Source organism: Pyrgilauda ruficollis, unplaced genomic scaffold (assembly GCF_017590135.1).
Source record: "Pyrgilauda ruficollis isolate IOZ18807 unplaced genomic scaffold, ASM1759013v1 scaffold25, whole genome shotgun sequence".
Classification (NCBI taxonomy): domain Eukaryota; kingdom Metazoa; phylum Chordata; class Aves; order Passeriformes; family Passeridae; genus Pyrgilauda; species Pyrgilauda ruficollis.
In genome coordinates this window covers 2,100,035-2,120,773 of record NW_024523822.1, presented here as the reverse complement: position 1 = coordinate 2,120,773, position 20,739 = coordinate 2,100,035, and the positions used below count along the sequence as shown (strand labels likewise).

General features: G+C 34.7%; 2 protein-coding genes across 6 annotated transcripts in view; one reads left to right on the top strand and one right to left on the bottom strand.

Moving 5' to 3' along the window:
• Positions 1-17,800, top strand: part of TRAPPC13 (trafficking protein particle complex subunit 13) — a 26,241-nt gene extending 8,441 nt beyond the window's left edge. The window contains exons 5-13 of one of the 4 annotated variants that reach the window (XM_041470677.1): positions 1,049-1,176; positions 1,300-1,372; positions 4,548-4,592; positions 7,084-7,101; positions 9,233-9,366; positions 10,484-10,682; positions 13,622-13,722; positions 14,382-14,529; positions 14,623-17,800. In XM_041470677.1, the coding sequence (XP_041326611.1) occupies positions 1,049-1,176; positions 1,300-1,372; positions 4,548-4,592; positions 7,084-7,101; positions 9,233-9,366; positions 10,484-10,682; positions 13,622-13,722; positions 14,382-14,529; positions 14,623-14,727 (951 nt within the window). In that variant the 3' untranslated portion in view covers positions 14,728-17,800. Of the gene's footprint in view, positions 1-1,048; positions 1,177-1,299; positions 1,373-4,547; positions 4,593-7,083; positions 7,102-9,232; positions 9,367-10,483; positions 10,683-13,621; positions 13,723-14,378; positions 14,530-14,622 lie in introns of all 4 variants that reach the window. The other 3 variants (XM_041470676.1, XM_041470679.1, XM_041470678.1) reach the window with 3 other exon arrangements.
• Positions 14,702-20,739, bottom strand: part of SGTB (small glutamine rich tetratricopeptide repeat co-chaperone beta) — a 25,544-nt gene continuing 19,506 nt past the window's right edge. For both annotated transcript variants that reach the window (XM_041470682.1, XM_041470681.1), the window contains one exon: positions 14,702-19,494. In XM_041470682.1, coding sequence (XP_041326616.1) covers positions 19,383-19,494 — 112 coding nt within the window. In that variant the 3' untranslated portion in view covers positions 14,702-19,382. The remainder of the gene's footprint in view (positions 19,495-20,739) is intronic.

The following is a 20,739-nucleotide window of genomic DNA, read 5'->3' as shown; positions in this document are numbered from 1 at the left end:
AAAATTGATTTATTACAGAATCATAGCGTTTAGGTTGGAAAAGACTTCCTGAGGTCACCAAGTGGAACTGTTAACCCAGCATTGCCAAGTCCACTGCTAAGTTCCACATCTGCACAGTCCCCAGCAGGGATGGCAGTATTGGACAGGCTGCCTAGGGAAGTGCTCAATCACTTCTCTAGGCAGCCTGTTCAATGCTTGACAACACTTTTCATGAAGAAATTGTTCCTGCTATCCAATCTAAACCTCCCCTAGTGCAACCTGAGGCCATTTCTTCTTGCTCAAATTGTTTGTTGTTACCTCTGAGAAGAGACCAGCTTACACCTGGTTACAGTCTTCTTTCATCTAGTTGCAGAGAGCAGTAAAGTCCTACTCCTGAGCCTTTTTCTCGTGGCTAAACACCCCCACCTCCATTGACCTTCTTTGAACATGCACCCTTCTATTTAAAACTTCTCTGAACAATTGTTACAGCAAAACTTCCACAGCTGAAAAACAGAGTTACATTCACTTACCTTCACTTTCAATGAGATCTTCAGTTCCCTGTGAATCATACACTGATCTGTATATTGTATTAATTCTTTTCTAGAGAATTGGGGTTTTGTGTTTACTGTACAAATAAAACAGTAAAAATTTCAGAAGGCATTGTGGAACTCAATGTATAAAGTAAATAGTGATTTTGTAAGCTGTATGGTAAAGGATTGGATTATTTATATGTTTTACGGCTTGTCTTTAGCTTTATAAGTATCTCATCATCTTAATATATGTCGCAGAAGGTGTCTGAGTCAAGAATATCAGAATATTCTGAGTTGGAAGGATCCCACAAGGACGAGTAAGTCCAACTCTTAAGTCAGTAGCCCACACAAGGATCAAACCCACAGCCTTGGTGTTGTGAGCTCCATGTTCTGACCAACTGAGCTCTTACAATATGTGTGAAAGCATGTAGGGTACAAAATGCACAGTGAGACCTAGTACTTTATAACATAAGTTACTTTTCTTTAACACAAGTTAAACAGCGATAGTTCTAACTGATGCTTTGGTTTTCTGTCCCCAGGCTGATCTTCAGACAAGTTCTCAGCGTTTGAACCTTTCAGCTTCTAGTGCTGCAGTAGCAGAACTTAAACCTGACTGTTGCATTGATGACGTGATCCATCATGAAGTAAAGGAGATAGGAACACACATGTAAAATTTTAACTTTTTCTATTATTAAATAAGCTTAATTGCTGGAGTACATGCATGCTATTCTGCTTTTGATATAGCACAAGATTTAAAGTAACACAACTTTTTTTTAAATTTTTTTTTCAGCTTAGTTTGTGCAGTAAGTTATACTACACAGACTGGAGAGAAGATGTACTTCAGAAAGTTCTTCAAATTTCAGGTATTTCATGAAGTATTTTACTCCACTTTTAATAAGTGTGTGAGTCTGGAAAATGCATTTTAAAACATTCGATACTTCATAAGCACTTTTATGTACCAAAAATCCATTCCCTTTTAAAAGTGAACCATTAAGAGCCACTGCTTCAAACTTCACACAAGTAGGGGTTTTCCAATTACACACAGTTAAACATCTCAGAACTAATAAATATAACATCTAATAATTTTTACTAATTTATTGAGGAAAAAAATGTGCTCTTAAAAAGTCCCTTTTTATAGCAGACAGCTCTTTGACTATTTTTAAACAGAACAAGTATTGGTCATTCTGGCTTTGATACATGCAACCATTGAGCTTGTATTGTAAAATTCTGATTTTTCTTTTAGTGTGTGCAACCTTATTAAACTGGAATTTAATAGTTTGGTTTTTAGAGGAATTTAAGTAAAGAGGTCTATTGTATAATAGCTTTTATATATTATATAAAGATATATATATATCTTATATCTTCTATTATATATATATATAAATATATCTTATCTTATATCTTAAACCTTTTCTTCCATCACACAAATTTCAAGACTTGCAATAAGAGTGACTGAGGAAAGCAAGAAACTAATCTGTGGGCTGGTTCTGGCAAGAAAGAGTCTGTTTAATGTATATTTCATGGGTGTTTAATTTTTTAGAGCAATATATTGAGACTTGGATATTGGTGGACTAATCTTCATGGAATGGAGGATTACATGACATGCTTTACTGAATACATTTTTAGATACTCTGACAGAGCATCTGGTAATATAGGAGCATTGTATAGTTTCGTCCTAAAGATGTTTCAAGGGAGGTTTGGGCTGGATACTAGGAGAAAGTTCTTCTCCCAGAGGGTCGTTAGACACCAGAACAGTCTCCCTAGGGCAGTGGTCACAGAGCAAAGCCTGACAAAGTTTACATTAAGCATTTTGACAGTGCTGTCTGGCACATATTCCTGGAGGTTGGACTTGATATCCTTGTGGTTATCTTCCTACTCAGGATATTCTGTGATTCTGTGGGGTGATTGCATTTTGCTATTTTCTAGTATTCCATCTAAATACTACAGAAAAAAATAATTTCAGTCTTTAGAAGGTTAAATTGCCATGCATTACAAAGAACATTAGAGTGCTGTTAGTATTTGTGGGCCTTGAATTGCCAGGTATTGATTAGTCAAAAGTGTTTCCTGACAATCCTAGGGAAAATGATTCCATATAAAAGTTTTGTGTTGCCCTCCCTCTGAAACTAGCATCTCTATAGAGTTTCTTCATCTTTATTGAAGTTAGTTTTCATCTTTGTGTGCTTTGTCGTGCTTTCCTTATGACACTGCTTCCCTTTCCGTTTCTCCATTCTTTTCCTCTGTTCAGTGTTCTGTCTCTCTGTCCCCTCTAGGCTTTCTATGATTGCATACACATGCATGTGCAAGCTTCAGATCTCATCTTTTCTCTGTTCTCTAATGTTCCACTTGTCAGAGCTTTGCACAAGATTTATCTCCTTTAGATCTTGTTTGCAAACTTACTTGTGCAGTTTTTTGGGGGTTTTGCCTGCATGTATAATTGCTGTTGTTTTTAACTGAACCCGGCACAGGCAACTGAATTGTCGTAACAGTTGAAGCCAGCTGTTAAATAGGAAGCCCTTCATTCAAAGAATGAAGCATAAGTATACATACACTTCCTTACAGTTCTATAAATACTCTCTGATTCATTATGAGAAAAGCATTGCACTGAGAATTTTGGCTGTTAGTTTTTAAATTTGATGTGGAGACACCAGTAGGAAACCTGAGAATGAACAAAAAGCAGTGTTACAGAAATCTGAACTATGTCTGTACAGTGAAAATTCATGGCTGCTAGTGATTGAGATGTCTAGCTATTTTATAATTAAAAAATACTCTTTTACAGATTCTCAGATTTTTCAGTTACATTTTCTAGCATCTTTCAAGTTGAACTGGTTTTAGTTGGTTTGAATCAGCTTTTTTTAAAAAATAATATATATAGTTTTACACTGATTGATAGTGCCCTTCTGTTCCAAAGCTTTCTAAGTAATTAACAGCATTATGTTTTCATGGAGAAGGAATGATTCTTTCTAGGATTGGGTGGTTTTGAACCTCACAATAACTTTTTGTATTTTACTGGAATTCCAATTTATTGCAGTAAATAAATGGAAAGACTGTTTATCAGAAGAGAGAGAAAAAATTCAGCGTGTTGGAAAATTTATAAGAAGCTCACTGAACAAACAAACAAAGATCTAAATTAATTTTTTTTTACTAGAGAAACATAGTTATGAATACTTGAAAGATTTGAACGTTATGCATTTTAAAATTATGAAATCTCTGCGAAGACAACTTTTTGATCTTGCATTCTTCAGTGCTAAAAAGTTTGTTGACAACTTGGAACATTAGAGGTCTCAGGATGCAGTGCACTTATATGTGAACAAAAAAAGTTTCCCTTTTTAATGGGAAATAAGTGTCTTCAGAAACAGAATTTAAATTTGTTTTTTTACAAGTATGATAGAAGATTATTTCTTTCAGTTTATATATGCTTCATATTTGAATGTGTGAACTGCAGTAGCTTTATGCATAAAATTCAGGCATTAAGAACCAACACTTAATAATCATGAGATGAATATAATTTATTATTTTATGTATTATGATTTTCTGTAATTTCTTGAAACAGTTGCATTTTCAAGAAAGAAGTGAAGGCTAAGAAAGCTAAACAAATGGATAGTTCTCTGCTTCATTTATGTTTAGAGAAGCCCTCAGTAACTTTTGTTACAAAACTCTGAAGGACTTGTAAAGGTTCTTGCTCACAGTTGAAAGCAAATGAAGGACCCAGGATGGGATATAGTGTTATTTTAAACACACAGATCTACTTAGAGCACTGGATTTGGGCAGTTTTGTAAGAGGCCAGTGCTTGGGTGGAGAATTACTTGTTTTCAGCATGAGGAGACTGCTTAGTAGGAAAGTAGTCAAGTGTCCATAAGTAAGAAGCAGCTAGGATATACTCTTGAGTTGATTCTGTCATATATTCTGTCATGGACCTGCTATGTATAAGATCAAAAAGAAAAATAACACCTTTTAGTAAGAGATGCTGGTACTTCAAAACAGTCTATGCCGACGTCTGAAAAACCAATGTCAATCTGTCTTTTTTTCCATTTCATTCAGGTTCTTAAACCACTAGATGTGAAAACCAAATTCTACAATGCAGAGGTGAGAACGGTGTATATTCAGGTTTGTTTAGGCCTGCTGGGTTTGTTACTTAGACTAAATTCAAAGTGCTTTGTAAGTACACCTTTCTGAGAAAGTTGATCAATTCTAATGTAAAAACAGTGGTAGATATATATTGTATCATTTAAAAATAGATAGGCTTTTGATGAAGGGCAAAAGAGATGTCAGGACATTAATGTAATTGACTAAAAATTTTGAATATATTCCACTTTCTCATGGACTCAAATACTTTCAGTTATTGCTTGTATGTTTAGGCTAATAGAGTACTTCCTGTAAGGGAGATTAATTGTTCATAAAGGAGATGACAATTTATCATAGTGGGGGAAATTTAAATTTAAATTACTTAAATTTAGATTTTCCCTATGTAACTATGACCCTTCAATTCAGTAATTTAAGTTTTAGGCCTGTGACAGTTACACAGTGCTTCTAATTATATATGTCTTGCATAGTTATTTGAACATATGTACATGTCTGCCTTTGTCTCTTTATGGGAAGAAATTGGTACATATCTTTAGGCCACAGGCTTCAAACCATACATTGACCAGGTGTGAGGTACCTGAGCAGGATTAGAGCATAAGCATATAGCACTGGCTGAACTCTTTATAGAGCTGCTATTATCTGTAAGTGAGAATGTCTGGAAATTTCTTCTGCTGTGATTTAAGAAAAAAATAATTCTAAGAAATGAAGTAATTTCTCTGGGAGCAAAATATATCTCTTATTTAGTGTGTGGATTATATTATTGTTTCAGCTGTAAAGTATGTGGTAGGGAAAAGAGGGACAGATATCTTAAATGGTGCTGTCTCTTTATACTTCATGTGTAAAGATTGTGATGAAGCACCTCTTTAAGGTAATTCTGGGCAAACTTTTTACATAGATTAGTTTGTTTTTTTTTTGTTTTGTTTTGTTGGGTTTTTTTTGTTTTGTTTGGTGGGTTTTTTTCTTTTTTTCTTTTTTTTTTGTTTGTTTGTTTGTTTTTGTTTTTGTTTTGTTTTGTTTTTTTTTGTTTTTTTCAGTTTTCATATTAGTTATACTGACCAGTCTTGATAAGGGTCTTACTTAACTCTCGGTTAGCTACCAATTCTTTGTGGTAAAAATCTATGAGAAGCTTTGGTGTTTGAGCTGGTACATGTGGGTTTAGATTTTGGGGGTTTTTTGGTGCTTTTTCTTTTCCACTGTAGAGTTTTTAAGAGGCTCTTTGATACCTTTTGTTCTTCTTGTTCATGAATTTATGCAACTCCCATTACCGTCTTACCCATTCAATTTATTGAAAAAAATTTTTTAAAAAAGATTTTGGACATTAAATGAGCAATTTCCATTTGCCTAGCCAGCTGGTATAGTAGCACTCCTGTCTAATTTCTGAAAGTATATAAAGTGTTGCTATGTCTTGTGACCATGGAATTCAAATAACTTCTAAAAACCTAGAAATAAGTCTATGGTTAGCTGTTGTGTGTGATACTACGTTGCTGTGAAAGCACCAAGAAATTCATCCTGACTATTATCCTTGAGAGCAAGGGAGAAAAAAATGGTACGTGTAAGTTATTAGTTAACTAAAGATCTCTAAAGGTTGACTAACCAGTTAAACTCTTATCATTAAGATTATGGATGTGATGCTCTCTGTTCATAATGTCTGTTACTAAAACTAATTTCTATTTATAGTCTAATGATAATCCATAATTATATTTTTTCTAAGACAAGGAATGATGCTGAACCTTAATCTCTTGCTTATTGCTTATACTGCAGTAACACCCAAATGCAGTTGATCACTGAAATTTATGCATAGAATACATGCCTTGTTGCCCTAACCTGCTGCAATCCTGGGATTGAATTACTCTCACTGACTTTAATATGCCTTGAAAAAAGGCTCTGTAAAAGGTTCTGTTCCTGTAAGCATGCACAGGGAGGTAGACAACACAGTTTGCAGCTGAAGTTGGGTTTTTGGATTGGTGAATATTCTAAAAAGTTTTTCTTGATATTGTGCCAAATTTTGTTACATCTTGCAACATAGTAGCTTTGTTAGGACACATTACTACATTATTTTTGAGACATTCATATATGAGGGTACTTAAAATTATATATAAGGTGACAAGGACTGTTTTTCCATTTCATGTACAACCCATTGCATGGATTGAAATTCAGGACAAACTTTAAACTTACTCAAAAACTAACTCTCTTTTTTTGAGTCAGTTTATTCTACCATATCTTGTCTGTGACTTGTGTGCCTTAAGCTCTACTTTGGATTGGTTCTGAAGCAAAGCTAGTAAATCATGTAACCATACTACCTATAAGTTATTAGAAATATAGTTGTCATCTTTGTTTGCATCCATTTTTATTTGTTTCTGTCTTACTAATGCTATCTTGTTTAAATGGTGCAAAAAAATGCAGAAATGCATTTTGTTTGGAAGTTAGCCTCCTTTTTCTTTAACATTTAACCCTAATTTCTCTAATGTGTTCTTTTTTTTTATTTTCCCATTAGAGTGACCTCAGTTCTGTGGTAATTTTTATTTATTTTTTTATAAATATGTATGCTTTTTTAATTGCTTAACTGTCTCTGTGCTTGTTATTGACATTCTTTACAAACATAATGGAAAAGCAATGTTTGTTCTGCATATCATAAAGGGATGTGTTCTCATCTTTATATGTGCAGCTAATCATTAAATGGTTAGCTCTTTCTTTGATACCCATTGTTGAAACTAGAACTTGATATCTACAGATTCTTGTGGGGGTCCTCCAATAAAATACCTCAACAAAATTTTATTATATATATTATTTGAAAAGAGAATTTATTTCCTTCTAAAATTTTTCTGGTTTTGACCCATGGAAATGTAGGTTTCACTGCAGCACTGCTTTTGTAAACTGTGACAGAACTTTTCACATCTAGTTGGTGGAGACAGTGGGTTTGAGGAGAGAGCAGCAGTTGGATGTTCTTCCTTCCTTTGGCTAGCTGTAACTGCACTTCATAATTTTAACTGCATGTAACAGTTGATTGAGTTACTATGTTACTTCTGCAGACTGATTTAAGGCCTGCCTTGTGCTAAGATAAACTGCATATTTTGACAAGTTTTTTTTAAAACAAAAGTAATACCAAACCAAATTAAGAATAACACAAAACTAACTTGCTTTTTCATTGTGCTGCTTGTTTTTTCTTTTCCCTTTCAAATTAGCTTTTTTAAACTTCTGCCTATGGTTGCTGTTTTGAAAACTACTAAAATTTGGGTAAATGGAAACTTTGAGCAATGGATTTATGGGATATAAATGGTGTCAATTCAAGTGGCAGTCAGATGGTAGTAGTAATGATTACTGAGAGCCATGTTTCAGTTTGGTTTATTTCCAGTTCCTACAAGCATGTACTGTCTCTGTAACCTGTTGGGGTTGCACAGTTTTTATTACTATATAGATGCTGCTTTGTATTTAATGTGTTTAAAGGCAATACAAAAAGTTACACAACCATTCTGTATTTCTCCTTCTAACACAATTTTTTGAGACTAAACATATTCTGGCAATTTTGTCCCACTTTTATTTTGTAATTTACAAGCAAGACTCCATTTGTATAAAAAGTCATTTATTTACACTGATCAAAAAGAAACTGTAAGTTTTGTTCCACCTTCCCCACAAAGTACTTTCTTAAAATTTATCATAACAAAATACTCAAACTGCTTCAATCTGAATCTGTAGAGTAGACTATTTCAGTTGGAAGGGACCTACAAGAATCACTTAATCCAATGGCCTGAATCAGTGACTGTTATAAATGCAAATTTGGTATCCCCCTTTTTTTAACTGGCACTTCTTTAATTGTGGTTTTCACTTCTTTCGGGACTCATATCTCTAATAGACTGAGTCTTCCACAATTATTCCATCCTGAGATTTTTAGGCATGGAAAGTGACTTCATTGGTCTGCAGTTGCACAAAAGAAGTGAGGCAAAAACTTCTCTAGTCCCATGGTTTTTCATCCTCTGAAGTTTAACAGTCTATAGCTTTCATTATTGTACTAGAATTGGTCCTTCGATGACATGTTGAGGCATTAGCTTCAGATGTTCTGAAGGTAGAGCACCAGTTAAATTGTTGGATGCATACTATATTCTTTGGCATGATGCAGCTGAGTGAGAGAAGGGGCTAGATTTTGCATTTTAGCTAGAATGCTAGTATTTAATAATAAAAGCTCAGAGCATGTATCTGAACTATTTTACTTCAGTTAAAGAAAAACACACACATTTACTTTCATTTTTTTATACAGCTTTATGCACTAGTGATCTGGCTTGGCATGTTCTTGTGCACTGCAATTCCTTACAATTTATTCCATTTTTTTAATAGTTTGGATAAAAACTTGAGTTGCTATTAAGTTGATGAAAGTCTTGAGAAGTGGTGATTTAATGCATTACAAATAATGCTATTACAATAGCTAGAACACAGCAAAATTATCCCACATCCATTGTTTGGCAAGATATCTGTTGACTAACACTTTTGCTCCTATTGTTACTGGGATTAAGGTTTTTTCTTGCATTAATTGATTTGATTTGCAGGCATGAACTAAACATGTGTGACTTTTTTTTTAACAATAGGACTGCCTACTCTTCTTAATAACACTAATCATATTTTAATGAACTTGAACTCTTGATTTTTTTCAGACAGATGAAGTGTTTCTGGAAGCTCAAATTCAGAATATCACTACCTCTCCAATGTTTATGGAGAAGGTTTCTTTAGAGCCTTCTATGATGTACAATGTTGCAGAACTGAACACAGTTGACACAGCAGGGGAAAGGTATGTTTACATTCAGGACATTCGACTTTGAAATGCTTCATATTAATATTTCAGGATATACAAGTATTAGTCAGTCATTTGTCATCATGGGAGGATTGTATGCCTTTGCGTGCATAAAAAGATAAAAATCCTCTTCTGTGTTCAGCTGGAAAATTTGTTAGTTTTCTTTTTATAGCAACTATTCTTAAAAATCTGTAATTCTACCTAATAGAGAAATATCCAGCCTAATTCTCAAATAATTTGCATACAATGATGACATGATAACATACTATTCTTTCAGTATTTCCTGTATAAAATTAAACCCAGATCTGGTTTTCACCTGACTTCTGTGTACATACTTAGCCTTACAGGACTCATCTGACTAATTCTTGCTTCCTGTCAGTAAACTGCTTACTGTTTTCACTTGTTCTAATCATGATATATCAAGACACCAGACAAGGTGGATCAGTGGTACACCCTCATGGAGTCATAGAATTTAAAAATTTTTCACAATGAAATAAAATAATTTAGTTAAACACCTCATGCCATAATAACTGACTACAGTGGATGCAAAATCTTGTGAAATTAACTTTGGCTGTTTGTGTTTTGCAGTTGCTTAGGTTTTTGGAGGTGATGGTTGAGTGCTTCAGCAGTAGGGGCTAAAGTGAAAATTCTGTCTTCTCCTTGCCTGTTGAAGGATTCACCTGCAGCATAATGAAGCTTTGTTTTACCAAGTGTTTGCATCCACTATAACGGTTTTTCTCCTGAACAGGAATCTTAGTTTCATGACATTGAGATTTACTGTGCAGGAAAACAAAGAGCAGAAGAAAAATTACCAGCATTTTTGTTTAAATGATAAGATGCCAGATAATTAGTTATAATGTAGCAGAGAGAATTTCTATGTTATTTCTCTCTGGCTGAGAAAAGCAGGTTCTTTTATTTCTCCATGGTCCTTGGTGCTAACTAAATTCTAGAGGTCTTTTCTGTTGTGAAAACAAAAAATATTCTGTGTGTTTTACCATTATCAAACTATGCATACACATACAATAAGACTTGTGGGGGATGGGGGAAAAAAACTTGGGTTCTTAATCTTCAAAATAGCTGTTTAAATTAAGACCTAGTGGTTTTTTCCTTTCAGTGAGTCTACTTTTGGTGCAAGGACTTACTTACAACCTATGGATACACGTCAATACTTATACTGTCTAAAACCCAAGCAAGAATTTGCAGAGAAAGCTGGAGTAATAAAAGGTGTAACAGTGATTGGTAAATTAGACATTGTATGGAAAACTAATCTGGGTGAACGAGGAAGGCTGCAAACTAGCCAGCTCCAAAGAATGGTAAGTTTAACTTAGGTATTAATTTAACTTGGCATTCGTTTTTAAGGAAACTCAATGAACAATTTTTAATAATGACTTGGAAAAGTGCAAGCTGCTTACTTTCTGAGCCTTATTTTTTATTCACATTTTTCTGTATGTATTAGAGTTATTTCATATATTTCTTCAGTGAAGTGTGGATAAGTTAATGGAGTGAGCACTTCAATTGTCAGAATCCAGTAACCAGTGTTGCAAAATACACAAATGACAAAAGAACCTCTTTAAATGTGCCAACTCTTGATATGAAAGTTGCTCCCAAGTCCATACAGACATTTTAGCTTGGAATAACATTTTTTTATGCCTAATGTTATTTATCTTTCATGTCCACAGTTTTTATTGAGTCTATCCTATTCTAGATGATTTATAAATTTTTCTTGAATTTTGAGTTGTAATTACTATCTTGCTTAAGTCAGCTCCACAGCCATCTAATGCCTAAACCTAGTTTGCATCTTCACACTTCAGGATGGTGAGAGAGATACAGAAGGGTAGTTAAAAAAAACTTTGACAGTTGAATCTCAGTCTAAGTTTGAGGAGCTTATAATTGGGTCTCTGCCTCTGCCTTTGCCCCAGTCCCCAGCTGCTAGTACATTGAGCAGTTCTGTAGTCAAGTCACACTGACTTGGAACTAGGCAAGCAAACTTTGATCCTAGAAATTCACAAGAAAGTCACTAAATCACTTAAAAGTATCTTGATTTAATTGAGGTGTTGAGTGTGTGCATAAACACGTGAAATTAGAAATTGCCCTTTTCCTAAACTTAGTTTCTCCTGTTACTTTGAAACTTGTTGCTTATTTTTAACAATAAATGGGTTCATTTTCAATTGACCTTTTCTCTCATTTATTTTCCCTCCCCTAATCAATATTGTCTCATTCTGCATCTCTTTTATTTGAACCTTTGAGAATTGCACATGAAGCACATACTTCAACACTCTAGGATTAGTTTTGGTTATGCATCTTTTTGTGCCTTGTGATTAAAGAAAAACACTAACTATTTTGCGTACTTCGAGCAACATCTGTCTTTAGAAGAGCAGCAGGTAGTTGGGTTTTTTTCCCCTTCTGTGTTCTAGTGTAACTTCCTCTTTTCTCCCCTCATTTTTAAGTGCTATCAGATTATTTAATTTCTAGACTTCACTCTTAATAATTTTCCTCTTAATCCATTTGCTGGCACTATAATCATTGTTTCCCACCCAGGCCCAGAATTTTACCTCTGGTATTACGTATTTACGTAATACCAGAGGTAAAAATGTGGTTTGGAATGGGAGGAAAATTAAGGAAAATGACCTTGTTGCAGGTCAGATGAGAAATGCACCTTTGAAACAAGTATCCACATACCATAGATTGTATGTTTGGTTGTTTTTTTGTTGGGATTTTTGGGAGTGTTTTTTTATTTGTTTGTTTGTTTCTTTGAATGTGGCTTGGTCTTGGAATTCACAAGTACAGTCTCTTTCGGAGACAATGAACAAGCCAGGTGTCCACAATATGCCAAAAGGTGCTCCACATGCTCACAGGTATTCAGTACACGAACCAGTCCAAAGTTAAAGAACATCATTCTTGAGTAGCACAAGCAGGAAATTGTCTAGTTGATTCCATAATCTGAGCAGTTACCTCAGTTCTGGATAAAACCTAGTTACTCCTGTTATTGTTACTTCAAGGCCATCAGTTCTTGGCAGTATCTCATTTTTGAGTTCAACAGATATGGTGTGGTATAGGTCTCATCTACTCTGATCCTGTTTTGATTTAGTCAGTTTATGCTAAGTTTATTCTCTAAAATACTGTTTTTATTGTAGGTTTGTGTTTGTTGTTTTTTTTTTCTTAATATATCTCTGGTAAAAGAAGACCCTAAGGTTAATGGAAAACTACCTGTTGTTTAGTATAATGTGTATAATTGTTCCAGTCAATTCCTCCATGTCATCTAATACAGCTGAATATATCTGCATTCTTCCAGTGCCAAATAATTACTTCTCTTTCATGCAAGGTTCCAAATGCATATTGCTTGGCTAATCTAAGTTCCTATTTGTTTGACATCCCTTTGCTTACTTTAACGTCCAGTTTAATATGCTTTCTAAAATGTCATCTGTCTTTATTCTGTAGCAAACTTTACGTGACTAAAACCTGTTCCCTGCCTGTCAGTCACTGACTTTCCGGACCACTTTGGAAATATCTTTCAATCACACTGTAAATACAACTTTCACTACAACATCCTTTTATTAGTAGAATTGAAACATGTACAATAACTCAGCCTTGGAAGGCAGGACAAATTTTCCACCTATTTTTCCCTCATGATTTATCATTCATGGGGATTGAAAATCTAGACATGCTTTGTGATCTGCAGGTGACTATTTTGAATCAGCCCTGTTGGTACTAAGTTATTTACTATAGGTTTATTAGTAGACCATATGAAATGTGTTTGGGTTATGGATAATTGATAAGTGTTCGTATCGTGTGACTTTCTAACTGATGACAATTAATTATTTTGGCAGAGGCACAGAGGACCAACATGGCAGTTTCTCTTGTTTCTTAGGATGTGGAATAGTGGTGGGGTTAAGCAGGGAAGTTTTACTGGTGGTGTCCACACAGATCTGTTATCTGCCTACCTTAGACTAAAGGCCTTAGGGTAAAGCTGATATTCTCAGGAACTGTATATGGCTATTCAAACTTTAAGGATTTAAACTCTCCTGAAAATGTAATAATAAAGATCATCCTTTTCTGATCAATTGTTAAACCTGTGAAGATGATGTTCATCAGTTGGAGAGCTGCTGTGATTTCCATACTAACCAAAAGCACAGTCAATCTTGTTTCTTCAGATTTCTCTTATTCCATACTTCTTCCAGGAAATCAAAACTTTAGTAAAAACTTCAATTTCCCTGTCCAGCATCTGAGAATACACATTTTTGTTCCTTCCCAGGCTCCTGGTTATGGTGATGTAAGGCTATCATTGGAGACAATACCAGATACTGTAAATTTGGAAGAACCTTTTGACATTACATGTAAAATAACAAATTGCAGGTAACAATGTCATGTGATTCTCCTACTTTTTCCTGAGTGAGTGAGTTGTGGCTGGTTTTGTTTTATGTTTCAGTACTTCCTCCTGAAACTACTTAAACCTGGTCTTTATTATGATTTGTGGCGACACAAAACTACTTGAAACACAGAGACTAAAAAAAACTCCAAGGAAACAACTACAACTAAAAAACTTATATAATGACCTGTTAATATGGTACTGAACTAGGAGATAGCCAAGAAATCTGTAGAGAAATTCTATTAATCTGTCTGCAACATTATTTATGATTTTACCTCATACTTAAATCAGAAGTCATTTTAGAGTTGCAAGACTGACATTTAAATAGAGTAATTCTAAATAGAAGTTGAACCCAGAGACTAAAGCATGTATCTGGCCTGCAGATGGTTCTCATCAAAAGCTTGTAGTGCATCCAAGTATTATGTTATCCAGTATTGCTAAGCTCATGACAGCATGCTGTGTCAAAGAGAGCTGTCTGCAGCCAAATTACTGTGCATCACAATAAATACTGCTTGCCACCTTACAAGTATTTATGAATCTGGATTAATAGTTACCTGAATAATAATCAAGCTTTTAGATGTTTGCAGTCTTTGAATGCTTAAAAAAGCCCACAGGTTTATTCTTGTTTCTTGATTTCCTCTAGCAGTGAAAGGACTATGGATCTGGTTTTAGAAATGTGCAATACTAATTCCATCCACTGGTGTGGAGTTTCAGGAAGGCAACTTGGGAAGCTGCACCCAAGTTCATCACTCCATCTTGCACTTACATTGTTGTCTTCAGTGCAGGGATTGCAGGTATGTTATTAGCACAGTTTTGTTGTAAAATAGCTGTTTTATAATATTAACAATTCTTTCTAATAACAACTCATAAATATTTTCCCCTTCTAGAGTGTCTCTGGCCTAAGACTTACAGACACATTTTTGAAGAGAACATACGAGTATGATGATATTGCACAAGTCTGTGTAGTTTCTTCAGAAATCAAGCAAAGCTGAAGAAAAAAAATGTGTAGTTTTACTGGGTTTTTTTGACCAACTTCTTGATGTTTTTGCTGTCAATTGTTCTAAAATGAGTACAAAAAAAATCAAATCACTATATAGCTGTAAATGTGATAATAATTATTTAATTTCTCTGAGCATTTCTTGAATGTTTTCAAATATTTTAAAACATGCATATGCATTTTATCTACTAAAAATAAAACCTTTGAAAAAAGTGTAGTTCTAGCAAATTATATTTCATTTACATAATCTCAGGACAGGAGGATGAGATTGATAAGAAATATTAGCAATTTGTGCTTATTTTTCTTATTTTAATTTTTGAAGTATTTAAACCCTTTTAAAATCATGGCTCTGACAAGACTACTTCAGTTCAGAAGAACTGATCTTTTACAGACAAGTTCCTGGAATCCAAATTGAAAAAAAAAAAAATAATATGGGGTACCTGGCATGGCAGTGTGTTTACATGGTACATGTACAGCCATAGGAAATAAAACCTGATAAAGGCATGAGATGAGAGAGTGCAGCTGGCATTGTTAGAGGCACTTGGAGCTAGGAATTGAAGTATAAGCAATGACGGTGTTGGTTGTGGCTCACTCTTTGAAGCAGAAGCAATATAGCAAATCTGTCCCAATTATCTGCTGTCATGAGCGGAGTTGTGCATCCCTGCAATACAGGACATGTTGTTAACAGGCATGTTACTTTCCAACTGAAAACTGAAATAGTAGAGCTCAGGTAGTTTCTTACTGTTAAAATAAGGTGGTTCCAATTATTCTTCCCATCCCAGAGGCAATTAAATAGATTTTTAAGGAAAAAAAAAAAAAGAAAGGAAAAAAACCATCCTGCATTGCTGCCTTAGATCAAGTTCTCTAAAGCATACACAAGAGGAAGTTTTGGGCCTGGTCAAGCACTACAATGTGCTTTTCCCTAGCTTTGTTTTGACAGAAACTGAAAATGTTTTTGGCTGAAATATCTATGGTTACCCAGAGGCAGCCATTTCATAGACAAAATGGCAACTGTCTTTCCTAGTTTAACACTAGTTAAACTAGTGTTAAAGACTAATCAGCAGCTTGTATTTCTCAGCTACCATGCTGGCACTTAGCAACTTTATAGTTAGTTTTGATACTATTTTACTTGAGCTTCCCATGTGTAAAATATTAAGAGTATTAAAATACTGGAGAAATTTAAGTATTAAAATACAGTGTTAAAATACTGGAGAAATTGAGAACCAGCTTTGTATATTGAGAAACTAAGTCCGTACAGGAAACAATAAATTAGAAATGGATCCTGCCTATGTGATAAAATCCAACCAACATGAACAGGTATATAAACAATGCAATTTACCTGCTACTTCAGATACATAAAAAATTAAACCAGAAAACCACAACTATACAGACAAAAAAAGTATATAACTTTATTTATAATATATCTTTGAGTTAAACTACACAAATTGAAGGAGATGTAACCACATGGCAGTAAGAGGTAGGAGAGATACAGAAATAGTAGACAAGTTGCATTATGCCAGTATGACTATTCTGTTGCCGTAAAACAATCTACTCAAAGTTACAGAGCTAGTTCTATATCAGTATGCATGAGTGATTTTACTTTGCACTTGTTACAAAACCAAGAGTGCAACTAAAACAACATCTAAGCTGAATATTTCTTTAAGTGTCTTTATGATCACTGTTAGAAGAATATACTCCCATGCAAGCAGGTTACAGGAGTTCACAATTGATTGCAAAATACTTTCTTCTCTAACAAATTATTGTACTTACACACTGATGGAACAGTAATGATACAAAACCAATTAGGTGTAAATGCAGATTTGCTCAGTTGAATGATAAACTGCAATTGATCTTAAATTAAAGCAATATTTAGAGGGATTGTGGGTTTACCACTTTATCTATCAGGAAGAAAAATTTTAGCACAAGATACAGTGCAGTTACTACACTGGAAAAGATTCCTTCCACACCCTGTGATTAAGACATGTTGCGTGACTGAAACAATCTAGGCAATTCAAAGGAAAGCAGACTTTAGCATAAATGATCTCTCTGTTCATGATTTCAGTGGAAAAGCATGTAATGACAGCTCCTGTTACTGGTTTCACTGTTTTTTGTTTAGGCTATAAAGCCCCTTCTGTTAATACATAAGAAATAGAGAATGTTTACTGTAAAGTATTGTGCCAGACAGTTGTAGTACATTCCTGAAGGCTTAGCTAATGCTGTTAACATTTTAATATATACTCTGTATTATCTGAAGTAAAACCTAAACAATATTGTAGCATGTGAAGTGAAAGTTACAACTCCATGAAGATGACTTCAAGAGTAGTTTTCAGGTAACTAACCAATGCTTCATTCCATTTAACCTTGGGGATTGTTCTCCCATAAATCCAGTAAGTTATAGAGCTTGTACTTAACAGTATGAGTACACTACTTCTTCTGCCCTTTTTGGATCTTAACATACTTTGTCGCTCTTAAGGAACTCTCATTAAATTCTTGACACTCTGTCTCAAAGCAGAAAAGTAACTGCATGAGGATTGCTCTTGCAAAGTGAGAATAATTTGAGTTTGTACAGAGATATTGGCAGAGCTGCCCACTCCACCACGGATTTTTTGGTTCCCCCTATCAAAGTCAGTGAAACACACTTTGGGCAGTTGAAGATATGAAAGAGAATTAAAAGGAACTGTGAAGTTTAACATGCTAGGTACAATGCTTCTCTCCTGACGCAACACACTATTCCAAGTAATACCTGTACACTTTTTGTAGCCCACCCAGCGCCTCCATAAAGCTTCCTTCTAAATGGTATTCCTGTCCTACACAGTGTAATTAAACATAATTAAATTTCCTTGAATAAATAATATTCAGAATCTGAGCTACCTCTGACAAAGGATCCCTTTAGGGATTCTCTTTCTTGTCATCAGATATTGAGTCAGAAGCTGTTACTTGAAAATGTATTTAATGTAAAGCTGAAGTATCTCTACAACCTGAAGAAAGCAGCTATAATAACTCAGTGAGAATTTTCAAAAGCATTTTAATGCTGTACATAGACAAGCTATTCAATAAAGTATGAAATGTCTTAAAATTGTTCATGTATTAAGCTTTACCTCTTTATTCAACAGATGGTAATATGGATTTCCTAGATTTGTGTTTTCTCCAATTCCTTTCATTTCTCCTTGGATCAGCATTTTTCTGTCTGATTCATACCGTAGATGTACAACAGTAATTTGTTAGAATCAGGTATATTACTTAGCCCCAAATTTTGCATTTGCTTCTGCTGGAGGAGCTCTTTTATGAGCACAGGGTCAATTGGATATAAAGTCCAAGGTTCAGGAGTTTCTGTGTATTTCTCCATTTGGGAGTCCATTGTTACTCCTCCAGACTAACTGGCCATGAGAGATCACTTTGCCTAAAAATTCAAAGCAGGCTCCTCAATTTAGTTTAGATATGGGAAGAGGAAAGTATATTGAGAAGGTCCCTGGGCTAAGAACAAGTGTACTTTATATCACAAAGCAGTGTGAACAGTAAACAGAGTAAAAAAAGTTAACATACTAGACGTACAGAAGAGCAGCAGTCTTGCAAGAGTGATATTAACTGAGCAAGAAACAAATACTATAGAGTCAAAAAATCTTTAACTTTACTATATAACCATCATTTTAGATAGATATATGTAATTAAAAAAAATCCCCAATTGTTTAAGCCAGTGATTTATCACACAAGGATAGAAAAAGAATCCTTCTAAGGCAGTTCTTTAAAATTTTCAGTACTAGTTATTTGTACAGTCACAGGCTCAGTTTTAGCTTATTACAGTTAAGAATTTTATGTTTATATTAAATACTGCATACATACGGAATGTAATACAGCTTGCCATGCCTAGGAACATAGAGCCATAATTCTGACCTCCAGGGCTACCATCATGATGTGAGAACATACATGGCAGTAGAAAACCCTACAACTTTTCTTTTCCTTTCCCAAGCCAAGTTCCATTTTGATTTCTGTGCATTATCCTACACAGAATTACTGTCTTTTCTTTCTCTACAATGTGTGCTACTCCTTCATACGCAGTCATCTCCCTCTCTTCTGCCCAATGAAGTTGTAAAGTATTTCGTGTTACTCATGAAGGCCCCTCCACAGGATTAAGGAAACAGACTTCTCAAGCATGAGTTTTAAGTACTCTCTGTACCAACACTACTTAACGCTCATTATAAAAGGGCACATCAGATGGGCCTATTGTTTCAATATTTCAGTATTTCAATACTGTTTAAAGGAGGACAGCCATCACGATCCTTACCATATGAGTAACACATCTTCTACACTATCATTTTAGAAGTAGCTATTATGCAAGATCAGCACACTACAAAACTCCCCACTCAGTAGCCCTGGAGGTCAATCTGATGCACCTACTGAAATGACTGGGACGGGGATTTTGATAAACCACTCATTCAGTGTATTGATTTTCAGAGGAGTAACTACACATAAACGCTATGTTCCAAGTTATGTGCAAGAGGTCTGTTTACCAGATTTATTCTTGTTTGCAAACACACACAAAGAATTTTCTGTCTTCTATTCAAGCAGAAGAGTTACAATGGTGCTTTTGCTACTAACTATGGTATGCATTTTGGGGTTATACATCATTCCAATTCATGTGACTCATTGAAGTCAGGAATGTTCTTCAGTGCTGCCACTCAAATATCGGCTCCGGATATGATTTCTCAGTTGCTCTATGAGCTCAGGATTCTGCTGCTGTATCTGCTGTGCAAACTGCTGCCCCCTGTGTTGAACAGTTTTAAGTGAGCTCAGCAAGTGAAAGCAGCATTTGTAAGAAAACACGATATCCCAATACAGCCGAAAGGTGCATTACATTAAAATTAAGATTAAAGATACCTTGATTTACAGTCTTAAGGTATTTGCAGTATTATGAATTTATCTGGTTAAAGCGTCTCCAAACAGGATCATTGTCATAAATTTATTTTCTTTATTTTCTTTAGTACTATTACTTCTACTTGATAACATGGAGGAGAAAAGTATCAACTTACAAAATATATTACCTTTTACGGTAAAATAACACATCTGCTCTGGTGATTTATTCCCTTCTTTTTGACAGGATCCACTCTAACTGTTTAAAGTAACTACTCTTAGAGTTGGCATGCAACCTTATGTTAATGGTTCCAGCAATACAGCATGCAGCTGCTGACTTGTACTTGTGAACAAGATGTCATAATTGAAAGCAAGCATACTATAAAATTTTTACATTTTGCATGACTGAAGTAATAACAGATCTATCTATAACAGTTGTAGCTTAAGAGTTAAAATGATAGCGGAGACTAATTCCATGTATAAGAGAAGTGTAACACTTGTTTACTAATAAAAAACAAATAAGTAAAAAATATGATTTAATAAAAAGCCTAGTTTGTCCTCTCTGATACTTCTGCATTTTGTGCAAGTAGCAAACTATCAAGACTCCTTCAAACTACAGTGCAGGTTGAAGGAAAGCCACATTTTTATAGATGTCTGCATAGTACACAGTTTTTATGAAAACAGCCCTAAATTTTTGCAGTGAGACATTTCTGTCTCTGATGTAAATCATAAATTACTTTTGCCCTCAAGAGGTGAAACTTAAAAATAGTTTGGAATTGGATAGAATGCTGCAATAAAGTAAAATTGTATGTCCTATTAGAGACCTTGGGATATAAGCAAATTGCATGGTTTTTTGCAGACCCTTCCAGATGGATATCATCATTATAGTATAAAAGCCTTGGGTCCTGGGTTTTGTTAAGGTATTCTTCATTATCCTGAGTTCCCTGAAACATTCCTCATCTAAATGGAGGGATGCCAGAGCTGAAATTGTTTTGACTTGTGCTAAGTAAATCTGTAGCTTTCCTAACTAGCATCCGAGATATCAGATAGTAAATTTATCCACACAATTTGAAAGCACATGTAGGAGTACTTAAAATATTTAAAGGAATTTAGTAAGTGGCATTAGAAAATAACAGCGTATGAGAAACAGAAGGTGAAG